Below are 18,770 nucleotides of genomic sequence, written 5' to 3' on the forward strand. Positions count from 1 at the left end.
GGAATACTGAGCTTAGGGTGACTGGAGGACACTAGTTTGTGTCCTCCCGTTACCCTAAGGAGAAATATGGGGAAAAGCCTTAACCCCGTAGTTCTCCTTTAAAGCAACATTGGTACTGATAGCAAATTAATATAAAAGGCTGATTTATAATGCATTCGCACAGTGTATATCTGTGCAAACAATGTTCACAGAGCATAGATCATTTCTATTTTGTTCAGCTCCATCTAGTGGCTGTAATGTACTGCGAACATTGTTTGCACAGATATTCGCTGTGCAAACATGATATAATTCAGCCCCTAAGTGTCTGGCTTAGGAGATCAAGTGACTTGTATACTAGTAGCTCTTCAAGCTTCAGAAACTGATCATAGCTGCTCTTGTGTAACCAGTGTTGCTCTGCTGTCAGCGTGTTCTGTATTAAATCGACTTTTTACATTTGTGTTTATTTGCTTGTAGCACCAAACTTTAAAAAAATGCTTTGTACCAGAAACATGAGTCTAGTGCATTTATTAAAGGGACAAATCACAGAGTAAAATTATTAGTTAGCCCTAATTAGTTTTCTTAATCCTAAAATGTATAGTTAAAACTTTAGTTAACCTCTTCGTTTAACTTCTACTTTCCCTTTGTAGCATTAGATATAAACAGTGGTATGATATTCCAGATACATTTCTAAATCATTCGAGGGAACAAATGCTCATAATTTAGAACCAACCTAAATAGGCTTGTAGACCTGAATTAAAGGAGAAGTATTGGGAGAGTAAAGTGTACCCAATACTTAGAGCCAGCATGTGACACTGCAGCTGTCACATACTAGTTCTATACACCGAGAGCAGAGTGGTCACGAACCTCTGATTGCTCAGGTCATGGTCTTCTTCCTGTAGAGAGTGGTGACTGCTAGTCACCATTTCCCGCAGGGATTCCCCCACCCCTCTCTGTTCCTCCAGTTCTCCTCCAAGCAGCTCTGCACTGTCAGCAAATAGCAGGCAATAGCCCGTTATATGCTAGCTTTTGGTCACATGGATCCATTATTAAATATCTTCCTTTGACCCAAAATAGTACTAAAGCCAAAAAAAGGTTTGGCTTTAGTCCTCTTTTAACACCTCACTGCTAATGAATCTCTAACAGGACTACAGACTTGTTGCTGTAGGTAAATTTAATCAAACAATCACCTAAAAAGCCCTTAAAAGAATCCTAAAGACCTTGTCACTGCAAAAGCAGAAGGGAAGAAAAGTTCTTTAAACACTGAGGCTAAGAACTGTCTGCAATCAACTGTCATTTTTCTTAGATCAGAAGTATTATGTTTCATAATACAATAAGGTCAAAAATATGTCACATGGAGATGAAAATGATTCCTTCTGTTTGTATGCATTATGAGTGACATACAGATGCAAAATGGTGTGTACTGTTCTTATAGAAACAGAGAGAGACTGAAAAAATGGACCCTGCTTGCGGAGGTCATCTGTTTTTTGGACTCAACTGTGATTAGGATTATTCGCTTGTGTCAGAAATCCTAACTCTGACCCAGCCAACAGAACTAACTTGTCCAAATAACCTGGAGCTACTTCAGGAGGCAAGTACTCTCTTCACACTAGTCAAGGTGCCACCTTAAAAGGTGAATTGCAAAGGGGATAAGCCTGTTCCACCCCTTTTTTGCTCTATACACTGAGTAGCATGAAAAATTAACTTGGAAATTAATCTGGGAGTGTGTTTGAAACATGGAGGGTATGGAAATTACTAGGTGCACTCCACACCAACAGCATGACCATGCTGCCCAATGGTGATTGTTTTTCAGTTTTGTATCCTTTTTTATTTCATAGCAAATAGCCACATTTCTGTCATTGTCTTTTTTTTCATAATTTTTAACTCTATACATATTTCTGTGCACTGTCTGTTTTGGGATATTCAATTATACAAACTAATAAGTGGCCTTCTGTGTACTGAGCAAAGACGTCTTACTCCCAGAGAGATTGTTGCATTATTTCACTGTGAATATGTTTCAAATTGCATTGTGTGGCTGTTGATTGCATACAGATTTGTGTCAGTCTAAGGAAATTACCAGGTCTACCAGATAGAGATACAATATGTGAGTATTTATATGGTTGCCTAGCAGCAAGCTAACCTAAATCATGTCATTCAGATGTAAACTATGATAGATATTGTACATGGGACTTTTCAGTTGCTACAATGATATAGTCATATCCAACATATGGTTTTGGTTTTTTTATATATATATATATATATATCACATAAGGTACCCTTCCACTTCATCAGTCATCTTCTACTAACAATGGATAAATAGCCATCAAGGTGATATATTCCTTATCATTGTGAGGTGGGGGAGTGGGAGAAGGTTCCTCTCCAGATGGGGTGGTGATGTTTGGTTGTATGCGCGTGAAGGCTCTTATGCTGCATGCATCATTTCCTCTCATTGCCCCTAAGTTTTGGCCTCACTTCCGCCCTAGATGATGTGATTGGTGTCATTTCTGCCCTCATCCTATTGCGTTTGGATTGGGGAGGGGGTGGGAAAGATGTGGGCCTAATTGACTTATAACAGGGGTTCACACGCAGGGACAGCATGCAAGTAGATGACATCACACGCTGAGTGACATGGCGGTGAAGAACCATACAAAGGAGACCATATAGGCCCACTAGCTCTTGCTGGGCTTACTGTAGTGTGAAAAATCAATCTAAACTCTATTTTAATTATATACGGAAATAGGTAATCCTGGAAAAAACTATTGTATTTCTCTGAAAGAGAAAATGAATTAGGCACAGTGATACTAAATTAAATACACAGCAACTGCAGGCATAGCTGAGATAGTGGGCTGTATTACAAGTGGGTACAATGCAGCCCTAATTCTATTCACATTGTTATATTTATGTTCAGACATATGCAAATCAAATCATAAGGTTTAGACGAAGCAAGATTTGCACATCTGCATTTCCATGGGTCTGTGACAAATTCAATTTATTTAAAATGAAAAGCGAATATTTAAGCAGCTCCGGAGTATACTGCAGACATTCCTCTGCAAAGCAAATTGTCCTCATCTGCTGCAGATAGAACTGAAAATATTTATATGACACCAGCATCTGTTTCCATTGCAGAATAACCCCTTATTCTTCGACCCTACTCAACTGCACCAAGGCAGGGTTTCTGCCACAGATATTTATCTTTATTCCAATAATTTTTGTTTCTTCTCATACATTTGGGACAAAATACAGAACCTGCTGAAATATATCATAGGCCTTGTTTTAATGATATAGTGTGTTACCATCTTCTGTATTGCCTAAACCATACATATATGATGTCTAACTTTTGCTTCTGTACAGGATCCAACCATGTTAAATGATTTGATCATCACAAATAATTTTAAAGCTGAACACCAGGATAAAATCAAAAAATGTCATTGTGTTGTGTATATATATATATATATATATTTATATATATACATATACAGTATATATCTATATATATTCATCATTTATGTGTTGATGAAATACAGATGGTTAATGTGGTTTACATTTTAAAGGTGGCAATTTTTTGCTAGCATTCATTACAATCACATTTATCTCAAATCTGCCGCGTCTCCTTTCACTGGTTTAGTCACAGACTGGAGGAGGGACAAGACTTGTAAGTGTTACTAAACTGCAGCACAGAGAGATCAGGTCTCCTCCCCTGGTAGAAAGGGCTGTGCTGTGAGGCACAGCTGTGCAAGCCACAGACCTGGATATATATACCGTATATACTCGAGTATAAGCCGTCCCGAATATAAGCCGAGGTACCTAATTTTACCACAAAAAACTGGGAAAAAGTATTGACTTGAATATAAGCCGAGGGTGGGAAATGAGGCAGCTACTGGTAAATGTACAAAATGAAGATAGATACCAATAAAATTACATATTTTACAGCTATTTGTCTAATTCTTGTAGTAAAGACAGGGAAACTGACGCCACTAGTATTTAACATACTTTTACTATACAAAAATGCTGCGTGCACAAACAACTTAGTTACAGGTAAAGAAAAACGTACAGGCTGCTACAATCATACATACACATGCATACACTATCCCTTCTCTAGCACGTTTAATGGTTTGTATAAGAGGAAACACCAGAAGGTCACTTAACTTCCGTTGTGTCAGGTCTACAAATTCCGTATTGAACAGGAACTTCGTGACTATCAAACGTTCTCAGGAAAATGGATTCTGGTTGCAGTCTCTCCCAAAGTGTGTCCCTTAGTCTTCCTTTGTTCCAGTGAAGGCCTTTTTGGTCAAAGTTCCATCATGAAGTCCTAACTATTCAACCTGGGCTGCATGCTTGTATTAGAAAATTGGTAGCCAACACCTGTGGGCATCGTCCTTACAGTTGCATTAAATTCTATGGCAGGTGTATCTATTTTTTCCAACTCTAGATAGCAGCACAGCATCACAAATGCCATCTAAAGTCAGTTACTGTAAATGCCAAAGGCCAGGCAATTGCTGTCCAGCTTTGGTGTGTGGTTTCCCCAAAGCAATATCCCATTGTGGGAAAGCCAGCCACAAACAATAGAAAAACAATAGGGACCGCTACACCATTGTCAGAAAACTGGTTCTAAACAATGAAAAAAAAAATAATACACCCCTTTGCCCATTGTGAGAAAGCAGCTTTGTGTCAACCTTGGTCTAACCTAACAATGGCATTTATCTGAGAAGCCTTCCAGAAACATAAAACACCTCTCAGGAACTCTTACAAGTTTCTATATAACTCGCTGTGGGAAGGAGTGAAGTCAGTTTCTGACATCAGAGTGTTCAGTCCCAGTAACTGGGGTGTTGTTTCCATCCCTGCCTTGGGGAAGCAGTTAAAGTGGAGAAAAGTGGTGAGATCATGATTGATGCTCTCCTATCAGCATGTTCCTTGTTAGCACATGAGCACCACAGCATAACTGATTGGCTCCTTGTGATGCTCCTCCCTCTCCCAGTCTAAGCATTGATGTACAGATGATTGCAAGAGGCTGATACTAAGGCAATTTTAAATATTTAGACTGCTTGCAAAAAAAAAACAAATTTAATGATGTATTACTTAATGAAAAGCTGCATTATTTTTTTTATTTTTATCTGCCTTGAATTCTGCTTTAAATAATATTTTAAGCTTTAATATGCTCAAGTAAATGTAAACAATACCTTAATGCTGTTTAGTTTGCTAAAGCCCTGTGAATTAAAAAAAAACTTAATCGTGATTTTTTTTCCAGAGAATACTATTTTCACATTTTCTAATCTTTTTTTTGGATCTCGGCGCTACTGATTTCTTATAGGCTCTTTGCAACAGGTATGAACAAATAATTTATTTGGAAAAGCAACTGTTTATGATAGAGTTTCAGCAAAGTAAATGCCATTTAGTTAAGGTTTGCATCTACTTTAAAGTGGACCTAAACTCTTCATGTAAAAATATCACGTGACTTCATCAGGTTCTCCTGATGAAGTCACGTGATTGGTGACGCAATGCGCACAGGGTGAGTTAGAGGAATTGGAGACACCCCAGGATTTACTGCACTTGACTGTGTATAGCAGATAAGGTGGATCGGGATATCTGTGGCTGTGGGATGTTCTGAAAGCCATTCTTCAGGCTAATGTCTTTCAAATGCATTTTTATCTGTTTTATGTGGGTAGTTTTAAAGAAATGTGCTTGAATGAGCACTGACTGGTATGTGCTATGATTCTCAATGTGTATGAAGAGGATTATCCATGTCTATTAAAAGAGAAGTTGAACAAGTTGCCTAGCAAGGATACTGGATAACTATGTGCTTTTAGACCTTTCGTGAGAGAGGTCTAAGAAGGAGGTAAGCATCCATTTCGGAAGTAGTGGAGGATTAGCAGCATGTACACAAGAGTGCAATTAACTTTGATATCACTAAATGGATTGACATTTGAACTGCTTCTATAAGAAATGAGGACACTTTTAGAAACATTTTGATTTTTTTTCCATATTTTTTCACATTTTTGCCAGTGAGTTCACAATATAGTTACATTTAGGTTGTGAGAAATATTTTATTTATTATGTATTAATATTGTATTGTTAATTTGGAGTGCTTTGCAATATACCTCATTGTGGTATTTTGCAAGTGTGGCACTGTTTAATTGTTATTGATAGGGTTTAATTTATTTAAAGTGCACGCAGCAGGTTAGTTTTATTGGTGCAAAGCTTTTTGAGATTTTTTTGGGTAATGCCATAGAGAGATTTGGGTTTGTCCATGAGTATCAATTTTAAAGCTCCACTAGGTGCAGTATCTGGATAGCTGATTCCAGAAGGTTTCCTTGATTAACTCAGGGGTGTGATAGTCATGACCCCCACACAGGGCTATCACTGATTTACATTTTTGAGTATTCTGGGTGGATAACACTCATCTTTTCACCAGCCAACTGTGTATTATTTCTATTTGTCTTTTTGCCATTTTTTGCTGTTACTTTCTGTAACACCTTGCATTTTTTCTTTGGTTTGATTTATATCAACTATATATTTCCTATTGATGAACTTTGAACTGTTTGGTAATGATGGCTGAATTTTGTGGCTCACTATGGAAAGGTTTTATGTCTAAAATACATCATGGTTGTTTGCACCCATCCTCTCATAAATCTGAAATCGACACATTCATTTTTATATTAAGGAAATTATTGGAAAATAAATCCATTGCCTTTTGGCATAATCAATACTTTGACAAATATCTAGAAGAGGGTTACATCTCTTGGGGACTACGTATTCAAATTTCCCCCAACATTTCCAGTATTGACAATAGTCTAAAATTGGCCTGGCAAGCGAATCTCTAAAAATGTTTTTTTAAGATAATGGAGTTTCTCAAAGGTTATTACTCTTAAGAACTAACCAATCTTGATGAAGAAATTCAATCTTTATACAATATCAATTCTTACTATGTAAGAATTATGTAATACTACTACTACTACTATGTAATACTCCCAAAAAAGGAACGGAGGGGACATATTGAATCCTTCAACGAAGAAATCATACAAAAGAAAGGATAAAAAATGAATTAGTGATAAAATGGCCTTTTGCATAGGACATGCCTATAAATGGAATAGGCTTCAACGATTAGCCCCCTCAAAAAAATAGATCAGTATTACAAAGGCAGGATGAATCAGAATATGAGTCCAATGCCTCTTCTTTATCTTCTTTTTTTTTCCGAAATCCACAGCAGTTTACACCTGCGTCAAAGCTCGGAAACGACACAAAGGTGGTGGGCAATCACTTGGAGGTGCACAAGCTCACACACTGGTAATTCACATGGTGGTTCACTTTCCGCTAAGGGTGATGGGTCTATCATGAATTCGCACACGTCCACCAATTTACCCAATGGGTTGCAGCCACATTTATCTGTTGTACCCTCATTTTTTGGGGGACCCAGTAATGTTATGGCTCCTCTTATCAATACAGGATCTTAGAAATAATAGCTATAAGTGGGGCCTTAGTGATCTAGAGGATCTTATAGAAAGCTTGGAGAGTTGAGTAGCCGGATGCTGTTTCATGCAGTTTTTATATCTTGTCATCTATCTGTGACTTGTAAAACAAATGACAAACGCACTCATCAATTCATCACCAGCTTTACAACAAGGTGCACATGGAATGGGCTTTAAACAGTAAAATAGCAAAACGTTTTCCTGCATCACTGCACTGATGCCTTTAAGGGAGGTTGGGCTTCCTCCTGACAAACCTGCACCCAATTTTATCTTCTGCCCCATGTGCTCCACGATGGAGACTCTCATAGTTTAGAGTTAGGACCGCACTATAAGAGGTGCCTTGGCGTGGCTGTGCGGCTTTCACATTTTCTGCAGAAGACTGATCTGGTGCAGTGATGCATGGGGGGTCTCAGCTGCCATTGGGATGTGCGGGATCCCTTGTGTGTTCCTGTGCCTTTAAGGGAGGTTGGGCTTCCTCCTGACAAACCTGCACCCAATTTTATCTTCTGCCCCATGTGCTCCACGATGGAGACTCTCATAGTTTAGAGTTAGGACCGCACTATAAGAGGTGCCTTGGCGTGGCTGTGCGGCTTTCACATTTTCTGCAGAAGACGTGTATCCAAACCTCTGTTTTTAACCTTAGTAGTGAGACAAGTTTTTTTACATGCTAGCTTGTGAGTGTGCTCGGAAACTTTTTTTACTATTTGTGACTTGGCCCCAATGGATATGATTTGTCTTTTTTGTTAAGAGCAGTGAAGTTGTTGAGCTCTTGAACAGACTCCTCTTCACAGTACAATGATAGAAGAAAAAAATATTTTTCAGACTGTCTCTTATAGCTTTCATTGGCTGGTTTTAGCTTTGCAAGTGCTCTATGTAGTTGCTCTGTATCATTAACGGATCTATTCACAAAAGGGTGAAGAGTTTGGAGAAGGCACGAGAAGTGAACAATCTGGCCAAAATAGCTGTTTTGGAAAAATTCTCCAATTCAGCTAACTTTCCAGTTCAGATATGTTGTCCTAGATTGTTCACTTCTCCTGCCTTCTCCAAAATCGTCACCTTATATTGAATAGACCTGTAAATGATTTATCAGCAACAATCATGCATTGGATAGACATATTCCACAGATTAGACAAATTGTCAGATATTTCTGCCTTGTTTGTTTCAGAGCTCTCTTTAAGGTTAAAGGAAGGTGTTTGGGTCTAGCAGATACCTATACCTGTTGCAAATCAGCTTTATCTTGGGGAACAGAAGGCTGCTCACTGTTGAAATATAGGGAATGCACAGATTCCTGATGACACTTGTTGTTTTATTTGTGTGCAGAAAGGTTATGCAGAAAACCAGGTGTTTATGCAGAGAAGAAATAATAGCAGCAGGGATAACAGCTCTCCAAACTGTAGAAAGATTTTCTTCTAATGAGTGAGAACAGACATAAGAATAATGCAGTAGACTATAATCTGATCTTCAATTGCTAGAAAAAGTGTTACTGAAATCATGCCACAGGGTCTATCTTGCAGCTATGTGCTCATTCAGATTTCTGTGCTTTTTTTAGACACAGTTAGCTTAAAGCAGAAAGGGGAGTGTGTAAAAGCTTCAACAATCTGTCTCCATACTGTTCTGTTTTTAAATGCCTATACCTGCAATGACATGCCTCCTATTCACAGTCTGTTCTAACTTGGCAAAATCCACTGGCAGCTTAAAGGAGAACTATGGGGTCAGTGTTTTTCCCCATAGTTCTCCTTGGGGTAACGGGAGGACACAAACTAGCGTCCTCCCGTTACCCTAAGCTCAGTATACCGCGAGCTACAGCTCGCGGTATACTGAGACGCCGCAGCCTGAGCGGATCCCGACGTAGATGACGGGATCCGCCCAGCTGCGTGAGTGACAGCTGGCTCTGCCTATCTAGAGGCAGAGCCAGCTGTACCCGCCCCCCTCCCCGTCCGTTCTGCCCGTCAGCGCTGGCGAATCCAACCCCTCCCCCTGTCACGGCAGAGAGCCGTGACAGGATCGAGAGGCGAGCGAACCCGGTATGTGTCCGCTCACCTCCCGATCTACTGAGCCGACCTGTGACAGTCTCATTGTCACAGGTCGGCTAAAACTATGAGGTGAGTGAAAAGCACTCCCCTCATAGTTCTCCTTTAACTCTTTCTTAAGGTGTTAGAAGACAATGCCTTTCTTCTACTTGGAAAAAGAAACTAAAAACTGTGCAACAAACAGAGTGAGGCAGGGAGTGTCTAGCTAAAGACTGTACCAACTACCATCAAAACATTTTATTTCTGGTGACACTGGTGATCAGGAAAGTTACAGAAAGTGAATAAACGTCAAAGTGGATCTAACCGCTAGCCCCATTCACACTGAGCTACATGAAAAAGCGCTGATTTGAGCTGAGAGACATTGAGCTACATTGAGCTACAGTGCATTTTTTGTCGCACTACGTAGAGCTTCTTTTGGCAGTCTATCAAAGCCTTTTGGGGCCAAATCGAACAAAATCTGCTGGAAAAATAGGTAATGTTTGAGCGACAAGCTGGAGCTACAAGCTACAAGCGACATTGAGCTGTGAGATGTGAAAAGCTTAATTGAAATTGAAAGCTTAAGCTATTAGACGAGCTACATTTGAGCGGAAATCACACTACAAGTCGCTCAGTGTGAATGGGGTCTTAAAAACAGTTTTGCCTTTAGTTATAGTTGCAGTCCTTATTCATAGGTGCAGGGCCAATTAGAATTCACTTTTGTTGACACCACAACAGTCAATTTTGAATTCTGCTGATTGCTATGGGTTACTGCACCTAAGAATTAGGACCTGTTTTTGAAAATGCAAGTTATTGTTTATGGTATCCCCTTGCTACTAACAGTCATACACGTGTGAAAGATTTTAAAAAAACTAGCTAAATGAGGCCACTCTTCTTTCCTATCATGTAATAGCTGTCATTGGCTAAGGTGTATACAGACACAAAATAGTTCCCACTGATTCCACAGGCAAATAACACTTCTGGATGAGAAAATCAGCTCATTTGTATATCAGTGGTTCTTCCAGGGTCTGAAATCTGACAACTGCAAGCTGTATGCAGTGGTTCACTTCCATAGGGATAGTTTAAGAATAGTGTAATTTCATCCCCTCTCAGAACCCAGTCTTATATGGAATATCAGTTAAGGTGCCCATACACCTGCCGATTATCGTACGATAATTGCGGGAAATCCCGCAATCGTACAATAATCGGCAGGTGTATGGAAGGCTGCAACCGTTTCTACTGTACGGTCGCACGTCTTTTGTCTTACGAGCGCGCTCAAACCAGCCGAGAATCGTACGGTTTGTGGCCTGCTGGTAAGACAAATGCTGCACGGGCCGGTGTGCGCAAGCGCACACTGCCTGTTCAACATTGCAGTTATCGGAAGCACGCCCCTCGGGGGGGAGAGCTGCGATGATCGCAAGTACGATCTGCCTGTCCAATATGGGCAGATCATACGTTTTTTTAATGACCTTACAACCATCGCAAGACAAAAGTCTTGCGATGGTTGTAAGGAGCCCATACACTGCACAATTCTCGTACGAGAATCGTGGGAAATCCCGCGATCGTACGATAATCGTGCAGTGTATGGAAGGCGTGGGACCATTTCTACTGTACGGTCGCACGACTTCTGTCGAACAAGCAGGCTGGAAAACCCGCCGAGAATCGTACGAGCTAGTGGCCTGCTTGTTCGACAACTGCCGTAAGGGCCGGTGTGCGCACGCGCCCGTTTGCAGTCATCGGAAGCCCGCCCCTCATTGCAGTCATCGCAAGCCCGCCCCTCAGGGGGATGGGCTTGCGATGATCGCAAGTACGATCTGCCTGTCCAAGATGGGCAGATCGTATGTTTTTTTAAGTACTTTACAACCCTCGCAAGACAAAAGTCTTGTGAGGGTTGTAAAGTGTATGGCCACCTTTATAGAGAGACAATCAAAAAGTGAGTAGCTACAGCTGGGCTGCCTTGATTGGATGATTAAAGGCAGCACAACTTCACCTGATTCACTAAGTCAAGAGATTCTCTATACAAATTTAATTTTCTCGTTGCAAAAGTAATTTTCAGTTAGTTTGGTAAATAAGGTGTAGTTGTAGTGACTGGAAGCAAAAATCTATTGGTTTAAAATGTTCCTTGCAAATTATTAAGTATTCTTTGGAAAGTAAATTTTTATTTTGTTTTACCTCATTTACTAAGGTAAGTGAAAATTATTTTACAAAGTGAAAATTTGCTTTGAAAGTTTGCTCTACTCCCTTAGTAAATCAGGGTCATTGAGTACGGAAGCTCTTTAATAAAACTCCTGGTTTCTCGGAAGCACTGCATGGACCTGTGGTTGAGGATTCACATGTTGTATTCAGCCTGGCAAGCTGAGGTATTGGTGGTAACATAAAAGTAGTTGTGAGCTGAGTTCCCTGGCAGTAGCAAGTTACTGTTAATCCTTGTGACTGTCTGTATCATTTATTGTTTGACTTGTTTATTGTTGACTTTAAACATAAAAGTTACTAATGCAAATTATCTGCATATAGCCACAAGAAAAGCATTATTTCCAATTTTATTGTGTAGTGCAAACAGGAGCCTCAATGTATTCACTGAATATGAATGTATACTACAGCAGATAGTTAAGAAATTGGGTTCGCTGGATGTATATATATCCAAATCCCACTTCTTATATGTTTACTGTCACTTAAGCACTGCCCCAAATGCAGAGAGTCCCAGCACACAGGCAGTGTAATTTGCATACATACCCAGGGGCAGAACTACTGCCGTTGCAGCCGGTGCGGCTGCACCAGGGCCTGTGGCAGGGGGTGGGGGGCAGTGAGATCTGGTCCCTGGCACCCAGGTCCGGTGCTAGCAAAAGGCTGAATAGACAGCTGCCTTAGAGTGCTAGGGGGGTGGGGGCTGATAGCAGAAAATACTTGGAAGGATGAAGTAGATAAAAGTTAATTTTGTGCTGCAGCAGAAAATCCTCCCCTCGCGCACAGTGAGCTAGCTCAAAATAAATCATCAGTGGGACAATAAGATCTGCGGGGAGTTGCTGCGACTCCCCTGGAGAGGGAAGAGTTTTCTTGAGAGAGCCCAGCCGCAGCAGCAGTAATAGCAGACCCAGATAGCAAGCAATTGAGCTGCAAGTTTGAAAATGACTTGCTAAACTCTTGCAGACTTGCCAAGCTTCACAATTTTGTTGCACAATTACATCAAGTCTGCATTGCAAGTCTCCAGACCAGCGACCTTGCAGAGCTCTTGCTAAGACCTGCAGGACTCTTGCTGTAGACTTGCCAAGCAAATTTGCTACAAATTCAAAAAGTGTCAACTAGAACTTGTGCTGCAAGTGTTCTGCAAGTCTACAACTTGTCAGGAATGTGTGCAGCAAGTTAACAAAATTACAATTTCACCCCGCCACAAGTTTGTAGCAAGTTATCCTTGCTATCTGGGAGAGGAGAAGTAAGCACCAGACTCCGGGCATAAATAAAGGCCTGTGTAGCAGTGATCATTAACCCCTTCTATCCTTGTCTGTGCTGAGCCTGGTCACCAGATTATTAACCTCTGCCCACAAAGAGTGCACACAGTTTACATATGCTTTGTGACTCCTGCAATGGAAGAGTTCCCCGTTCCCACCTCCACTATGTGTCTGGGACTTCTCATCGCCCGAGATTGTGCCAGCTGCCAGAAAATAAATACCAAAGGAAAGATAAAGTCTCAAAGCAGTGAGTGAAGCAGACACCCCCCTAATCTCTCTGCTTACCCTGGGATCCTGCAGTTTAGATGCTTTCCATAAGGAAGAGGAAGGAGCTGTCATGGAGGTGTTTAGCAGGAGAAAATAAAGTGTCGGATCCAGCAGAGTAATAGGCAAGTCTGATCTGCAAATCTCCCCCTGCCCAAATGACCTAAAGAAAGTGTGACTTTGCATCAGCAATGAGGTTAAATGAGGTTAGTCCATCAAAAGCAAAAACGTTTTTGTTTTCTTTTGATGGGTTAGATCCGCTGATAGGTTTGTTAATGCGCGTCTTCAAAATTGTTGTCTCAAGATCAGGAACAGAAAGAAAATCTTCTAATGTAGTCACTTGTTCCAGTGACCGCTGAAGAGGTTTTCCGCTTGGAGAGATTTGCTCCACCCTGTTGTGTCTACGGGTGTAGAATTGAAATAGTGATGCACCAATATCAATACCAGCATCGGTATATAGAGAGATCACTGTGTATATAGAGATCAGTGTATATATAGAGATCAGTCTATATATAGAGATTAGTGTATATATAGAGATCAGTGTGTGCTACACTCCCCATTGTGTATATAATGATCAGTGTGTAGATCAGTGTGTATATAGAGATCAGTCTACATATAGAGATTACTGTATGCTGTACTCTCCATAGTATATATAGAGATCCAGGAGCAGACCTACCGCCAGTGCAGCCAGTGCAGCCAGTGCGATGGGCTTCTGTGGGGGAGTGACAGGCTTCAGTGGGCGGTGGGCTTCTGAGAAGGAAGGGGGGGCACTGTTGGGGAAAAAAAATCTCGCACCAGGGCCCTTTGTTCCTTAGGTCCTTCACTGTACATACCCATATAGTCATAGCTTCAGCCAGCTTGCCATTTATTTTGTATCGGCTGGCTATTGCTGTATGATGCACCTGTCACACCCGGCCACAGAAAAATTATGGGATGTGTGCTGTACATCCCTCTAGCAGCCATGAGCAAGAGTGCTAATACTACATGCATTTTTAAAGGATATCTAAATCCAAGAAGAAAAATGTAGAATATTGCAGTTTACCAGACCTCAGATGCGGCAGCTGCTTTTCATTAATCAGGCAAGAACATTTTCAGCAAGTAAAGAAAACATCTGTTGATCTTGCCAGAAATGCAGTGTTCTCGTAACTTCCTGTGCACTGAACAGATAAGTAAACAATGTTCATTTTTTATTTTGCAATCTTCTATAAACTACTTATCCCTCCACATCCCCCCCACCATGTAATGGAGATGAAAAGATAAGGACATGTTTGTAATCCTGCCCTAGAGTGACAACCATGGGGCAGGTTGATAAAGAGGAAAAGTGAGTGTAGCCACCCTAGGAAGTTGTTTTTTGCTGGATTACCTGGAGAAAATAGAGAGAAAGAAAGCCTGAAACAAAGTTCACTAATGCAGCCACCACATCTGTGCCCCATTTACACGGGGCGTTCTGGGTTTCCTGCAGCAAGAATCTATGAATTCCTGCAGCAGAAATCCCAGGTGTCCCATTCAGATGGGACCACTTTACCCATTGAAGTTAACGACAGGGTGACAACGGCTGAATCTGCCAGCGGCAGTCCGCATCTAATCGTGCATGATACAATTAAATGCAGTTCGGAAAAGATGATTGTCAATGGACACATCTATCCTGTCACTGTAACCTGGTCATTAATTTCAATGGGTGCAGCGGGCGCATGTAAACGGAATTGCTGGGATTCCTGCCGTAGTATTCTTTAGGTTCTTGCCACAGGAATCCCAGAATGTGCCGTGTGAATGGGGCCTAAGGACTGGTTACCTGCCATATATTATGGACGCTACATTTAAATGCATATATTAGTCATACATTACCAATTATTCTTAAATATATTATGTTCCAAAAAAGCAACATTTGCTATGACTGTTTAGCATTATCAGCAAGTTTCCTGTAAAGGTTTATTCCATATTCTACTGATGTCTCTCTAAAACTAATGGGTTATTATAACAGCATGATCAGTAATAAAATTGAAATTCCAAGAAATAGCACTGCTTACAATGCTTTGTGTCTGAAGAACAGGAAGAAACAGAGAGTAACTTATAGAAGAATTGCTTCTTTTAAACTATCAAATATCCATAAAAGTCACACAGGAGATTAAAGAATTGCAGTAGTTCACATTTATCAAAAGGCAGATATATATTCTGTTCAATCTTACCAGCTTCAATGCATTCTGGAGTTAAACAAAAGCGTTCCTTGTGAAAATTAATAAGTCCTTGAGTTACTGTTGAAAAAGAAAAAGACAGATTTGCATTAGTTATCACTGTGATGACATTCAGCAGAGTGCTGCATTCTGTAAAATACAAATACCTGCTTTAAGCAAAGAACTGTAACGCAAGAAACATTTCCTTTTACGGTAATCACCATGGATACAACAAAAAGAGTCGACCATTATTGCATACAGATGTTTTTCATGTTCTGTTCACTCATGTGTGAATGATATAATTTTACTTCTTGCCTTATTTTCTTAAATTAAGACATATGGGATTATTCAAAAAGGCAGGGAAAAGATTCCTTTTAATGTGTAAAGTAAAAGTATATCTAAACCCAAGAACAACATTCTCATATAATGCATTTTACCAGTCCTTAGATGTGGTGGATGCATTAAGCTTTTTTTCCCCTTTATTTCCAGCTGGTGTTTCTGCCAGTAACACACTTCCTATCCTAGGGTAACAACGCTGACTCAATGTACTGTAGCTATGAAGAAGCCGTCTTCTTAGGACAGGAAGTGTGTTATGACTACTGAACACCTCCTCCTCTCCTCACCTCCATAACATAGTGAGGACATTTTCTGGAGTCGACGTACAAAGACTGATAACAATGTTTGAGATTTCTGTAAATCATTCTTGACCTTATCAATATTTATATATTTATATTTATTTATACAATTATCAACTGGATTGTAAGCTCTTATGAGCAGGGTCCTCCTAATCCTCCTGTATTGAAATTGTAGTTTCCCTCCATGTTGTGCTGTACAAACTGTAGGTGTTATATAAATCCTGTATTATAACAATAATGAAAAAGGGGGGACCCTACTGTAAATCGGTCCTCAAGTGATGATTTATGGTTTCTACAGGTTGGTGTACTTTGCATGGTACAATTACTTTTAACACTGCCCTTTGGGTAAGCCAGAAAATTGTCAACCATGTTAAGGTTTACCGATACATGTAGCAATGTGTTTGCAGTGCAGAGATTACCTTTCTGACAATGTTTCATGTTACACCCATATCCGAAGGAATAGTCTTCAGGAGCCAGAGCATTGCACCCGCTACCCACTGATTGCAGTCACAGTGCTTTACTGACTCCAATGCAGAATAATATGAAATGCACATTTTTTCTTTTATGGAGAAGTGTGTGTTTTTTTTCGCTCGAAAAGATGGGGTTTCTCTTTAAAACAACATTATTGTATTTACTGACACATTCCATTTCTTCACATTAATACATGGTTTAATGATAGGGAGCACAAAGCAGGGCACACTAGGGGCCTGCCCACTCACATGACCTCGCAGATGTGTATCACGCCTTGGTTTAAACCCCAAAGCTATGAGCTGTTCCCAGTTATGTCATCTGTGAGGGGTGGACTTCTGGATTTAACCTTTTTCGGAAACAGGCAGGCAAGATTCAGGACTATCAGAAATTCTCAAAGTTTTGAGTATTGGAACAGATCATGATTAAGCACCGACTAAAAGATTTGAGAGATTGCTTACCCCTATTGATATCTTTTAGGCAAAGCAGCTTGGTCACCAGCCTCCTACAGTGGCCAGTGTGACATAACGCGTAGGGCAGAGTCTCGCAGACGTGGTTGGCAGCACAGCTCCTGTTTGATCCGTTTTTGCACCCAGAGAATACAGTAAAACGGAGAGAGAGTTGTCGGGCATACATTTTACTTGAGATTTTATGTCAACTTTCCTTATGCGAGTAGTTTTTTAAATAAAGGAGTTTTTTTAATTTTACGGTTTTACGCTATGGGCTGTTTTTATATTTTATTGGTTATGTTCATGATAACATGCTGAAGTCATTTTCTGTGTAACAATTGTGGAGAGACAGCCTTTGAATAAGATCGATTTGAGATCCTATCAAGCGATTTTAGACCTGCCTACGTCTACTTATAAGGTGAGTGGCCCACTAAGAGGGGTGAGCACCTGGGTGATAATTGGAATTGGTGTATGGACTTTGTATAAACAACTTTCACTGTTGAAGGATAAAGAGTGTGGTGCACTTGGGACAAATCTTGAGCACTTTATACATGTAATTCCACATTTGTGCACATCTGAACACGAAATACAGTATATGATTAAAGAGATATTATTTAGGATTGATATTTACAAGGATAGCAATTGTGAGCATTGTATTGTATTGTTTAGCACATATTTATTATAGAGATTGTGTATTTATTTATTGTTCTAGTTGAAGCGCAGCACATTCATTACTTTAATTCTGCATCTGCATGCAGAGGGGTCACTCTTATGACAATACACATTAGCACGCTTTTTCTTCATTGAATGTTTTCCCCACATATTTTTTACATTCTTTTGGTGGGAATATGACATCATAATGACATCAGAGGGGGTGATAGGAACTGAGTGTTTTTTCTTCATACAGTATATAGCTGGCATGCAAATGTACAATTTGTCACTATGCTACCCTGAGGAAGTGACCCTGCATGGCCCCAAAATATTGGATTATGCATTTCATGTGAGGCATTGTGAATAAATGCAAGCTGACTATTTCACATTTATCGAGTACTAGTGACTTCTCTTAAAAACGTGGCACACATGTTTTCCAGCCAATTGTGCACCTAACATCTGTCTCCCCCTCTTAGTAACAAGCTTTCCCTTTGCTAAAACCTTAAAGCTTTTAAAGGGCTTAAAAATGCACAAACAAAACCCAAAAACCCTCAAAATCACCTCAACGTGCTTATGCGCAAGTGTGAATGTAGGCCTCATTTTTGCATTATATACTGTGGACTGTGAGAGTGCAGATGGTGGATCATATAATTACAGAATAAACATTGGATGCAACATTCCAAAAAACATAGTGTAGATCAGCCTCAACCAGGGTGCCTTTTGGTTTTTAAGGGGTGCCTTCAAATTTTCATACAGTGTCATGCCTTTCTTTGCACCAGCACCAAGGAAACACCTGATGATAACTTGATATGAAGGGGCCACACTTTAGTGAAGATTATAAAATGGGACACTGATGTGAAGGGGGCTCCTGATTTGCAGGGTCCACCAGCATCATGGAAAAGTATGACAATACTGCAGGTTGGGCTGCACCCAGGACCTACCCAGCATTCAGCAGCAGCTGTATTGTGGTGAAGATAGGACACATATGTTTTAAATCAGATAGTTTTTTAACTGATGTTGCTTAGTTTCAAATACAAAAAAAAGGAATGAAAAAAAAAAAGAACACAAACAGAACAAAATTCAACAAATAATGGGCCACTAACAAACGGCAAGGCCCATTGAATGATAGCCACATTTTGATCAATGCAGAAATATCACACACAGAATACAATATGAATAGCCAACACCTCCAAACGCAACTAGATTGTTACATATTAAGAAAATAGACCGTAGGGGGCAAT

At 40.2% G+C, this 18,770-nt stretch overlaps 1 protein-coding gene across 1 annotated transcript in view; it reads right to left on the bottom strand.

Moving 5' to 3' along the window:
- PHEX (phosphate regulating endopeptidase homolog, X-linked) overlaps positions 1-18,770 on the bottom strand; it is a 145,503-nt gene that overhangs the window by 109,811 nt on the left and 16,922 nt on the right. Inside the window, exon 2 of the mRNA XM_018562426.1 lies at positions 15,342-15,407. Coding sequence (XP_018417928.1) covers positions 15,342-15,407 — 66 coding nt within the window. The remainder of the gene's footprint in view (positions 1-15,341; positions 15,408-18,770) is intronic.

This window comes from Nanorana parkeri, unplaced genomic scaffold, assembly GCF_000935625.1.
Source record: "Nanorana parkeri isolate BGI_ZX_2015 unplaced genomic scaffold, ASM93562v1 scaffold577, whole genome shotgun sequence".
NCBI classification, from domain to species: domain Eukaryota; kingdom Metazoa; phylum Chordata; class Amphibia; order Anura; family Dicroglossidae; genus Nanorana; species Nanorana parkeri.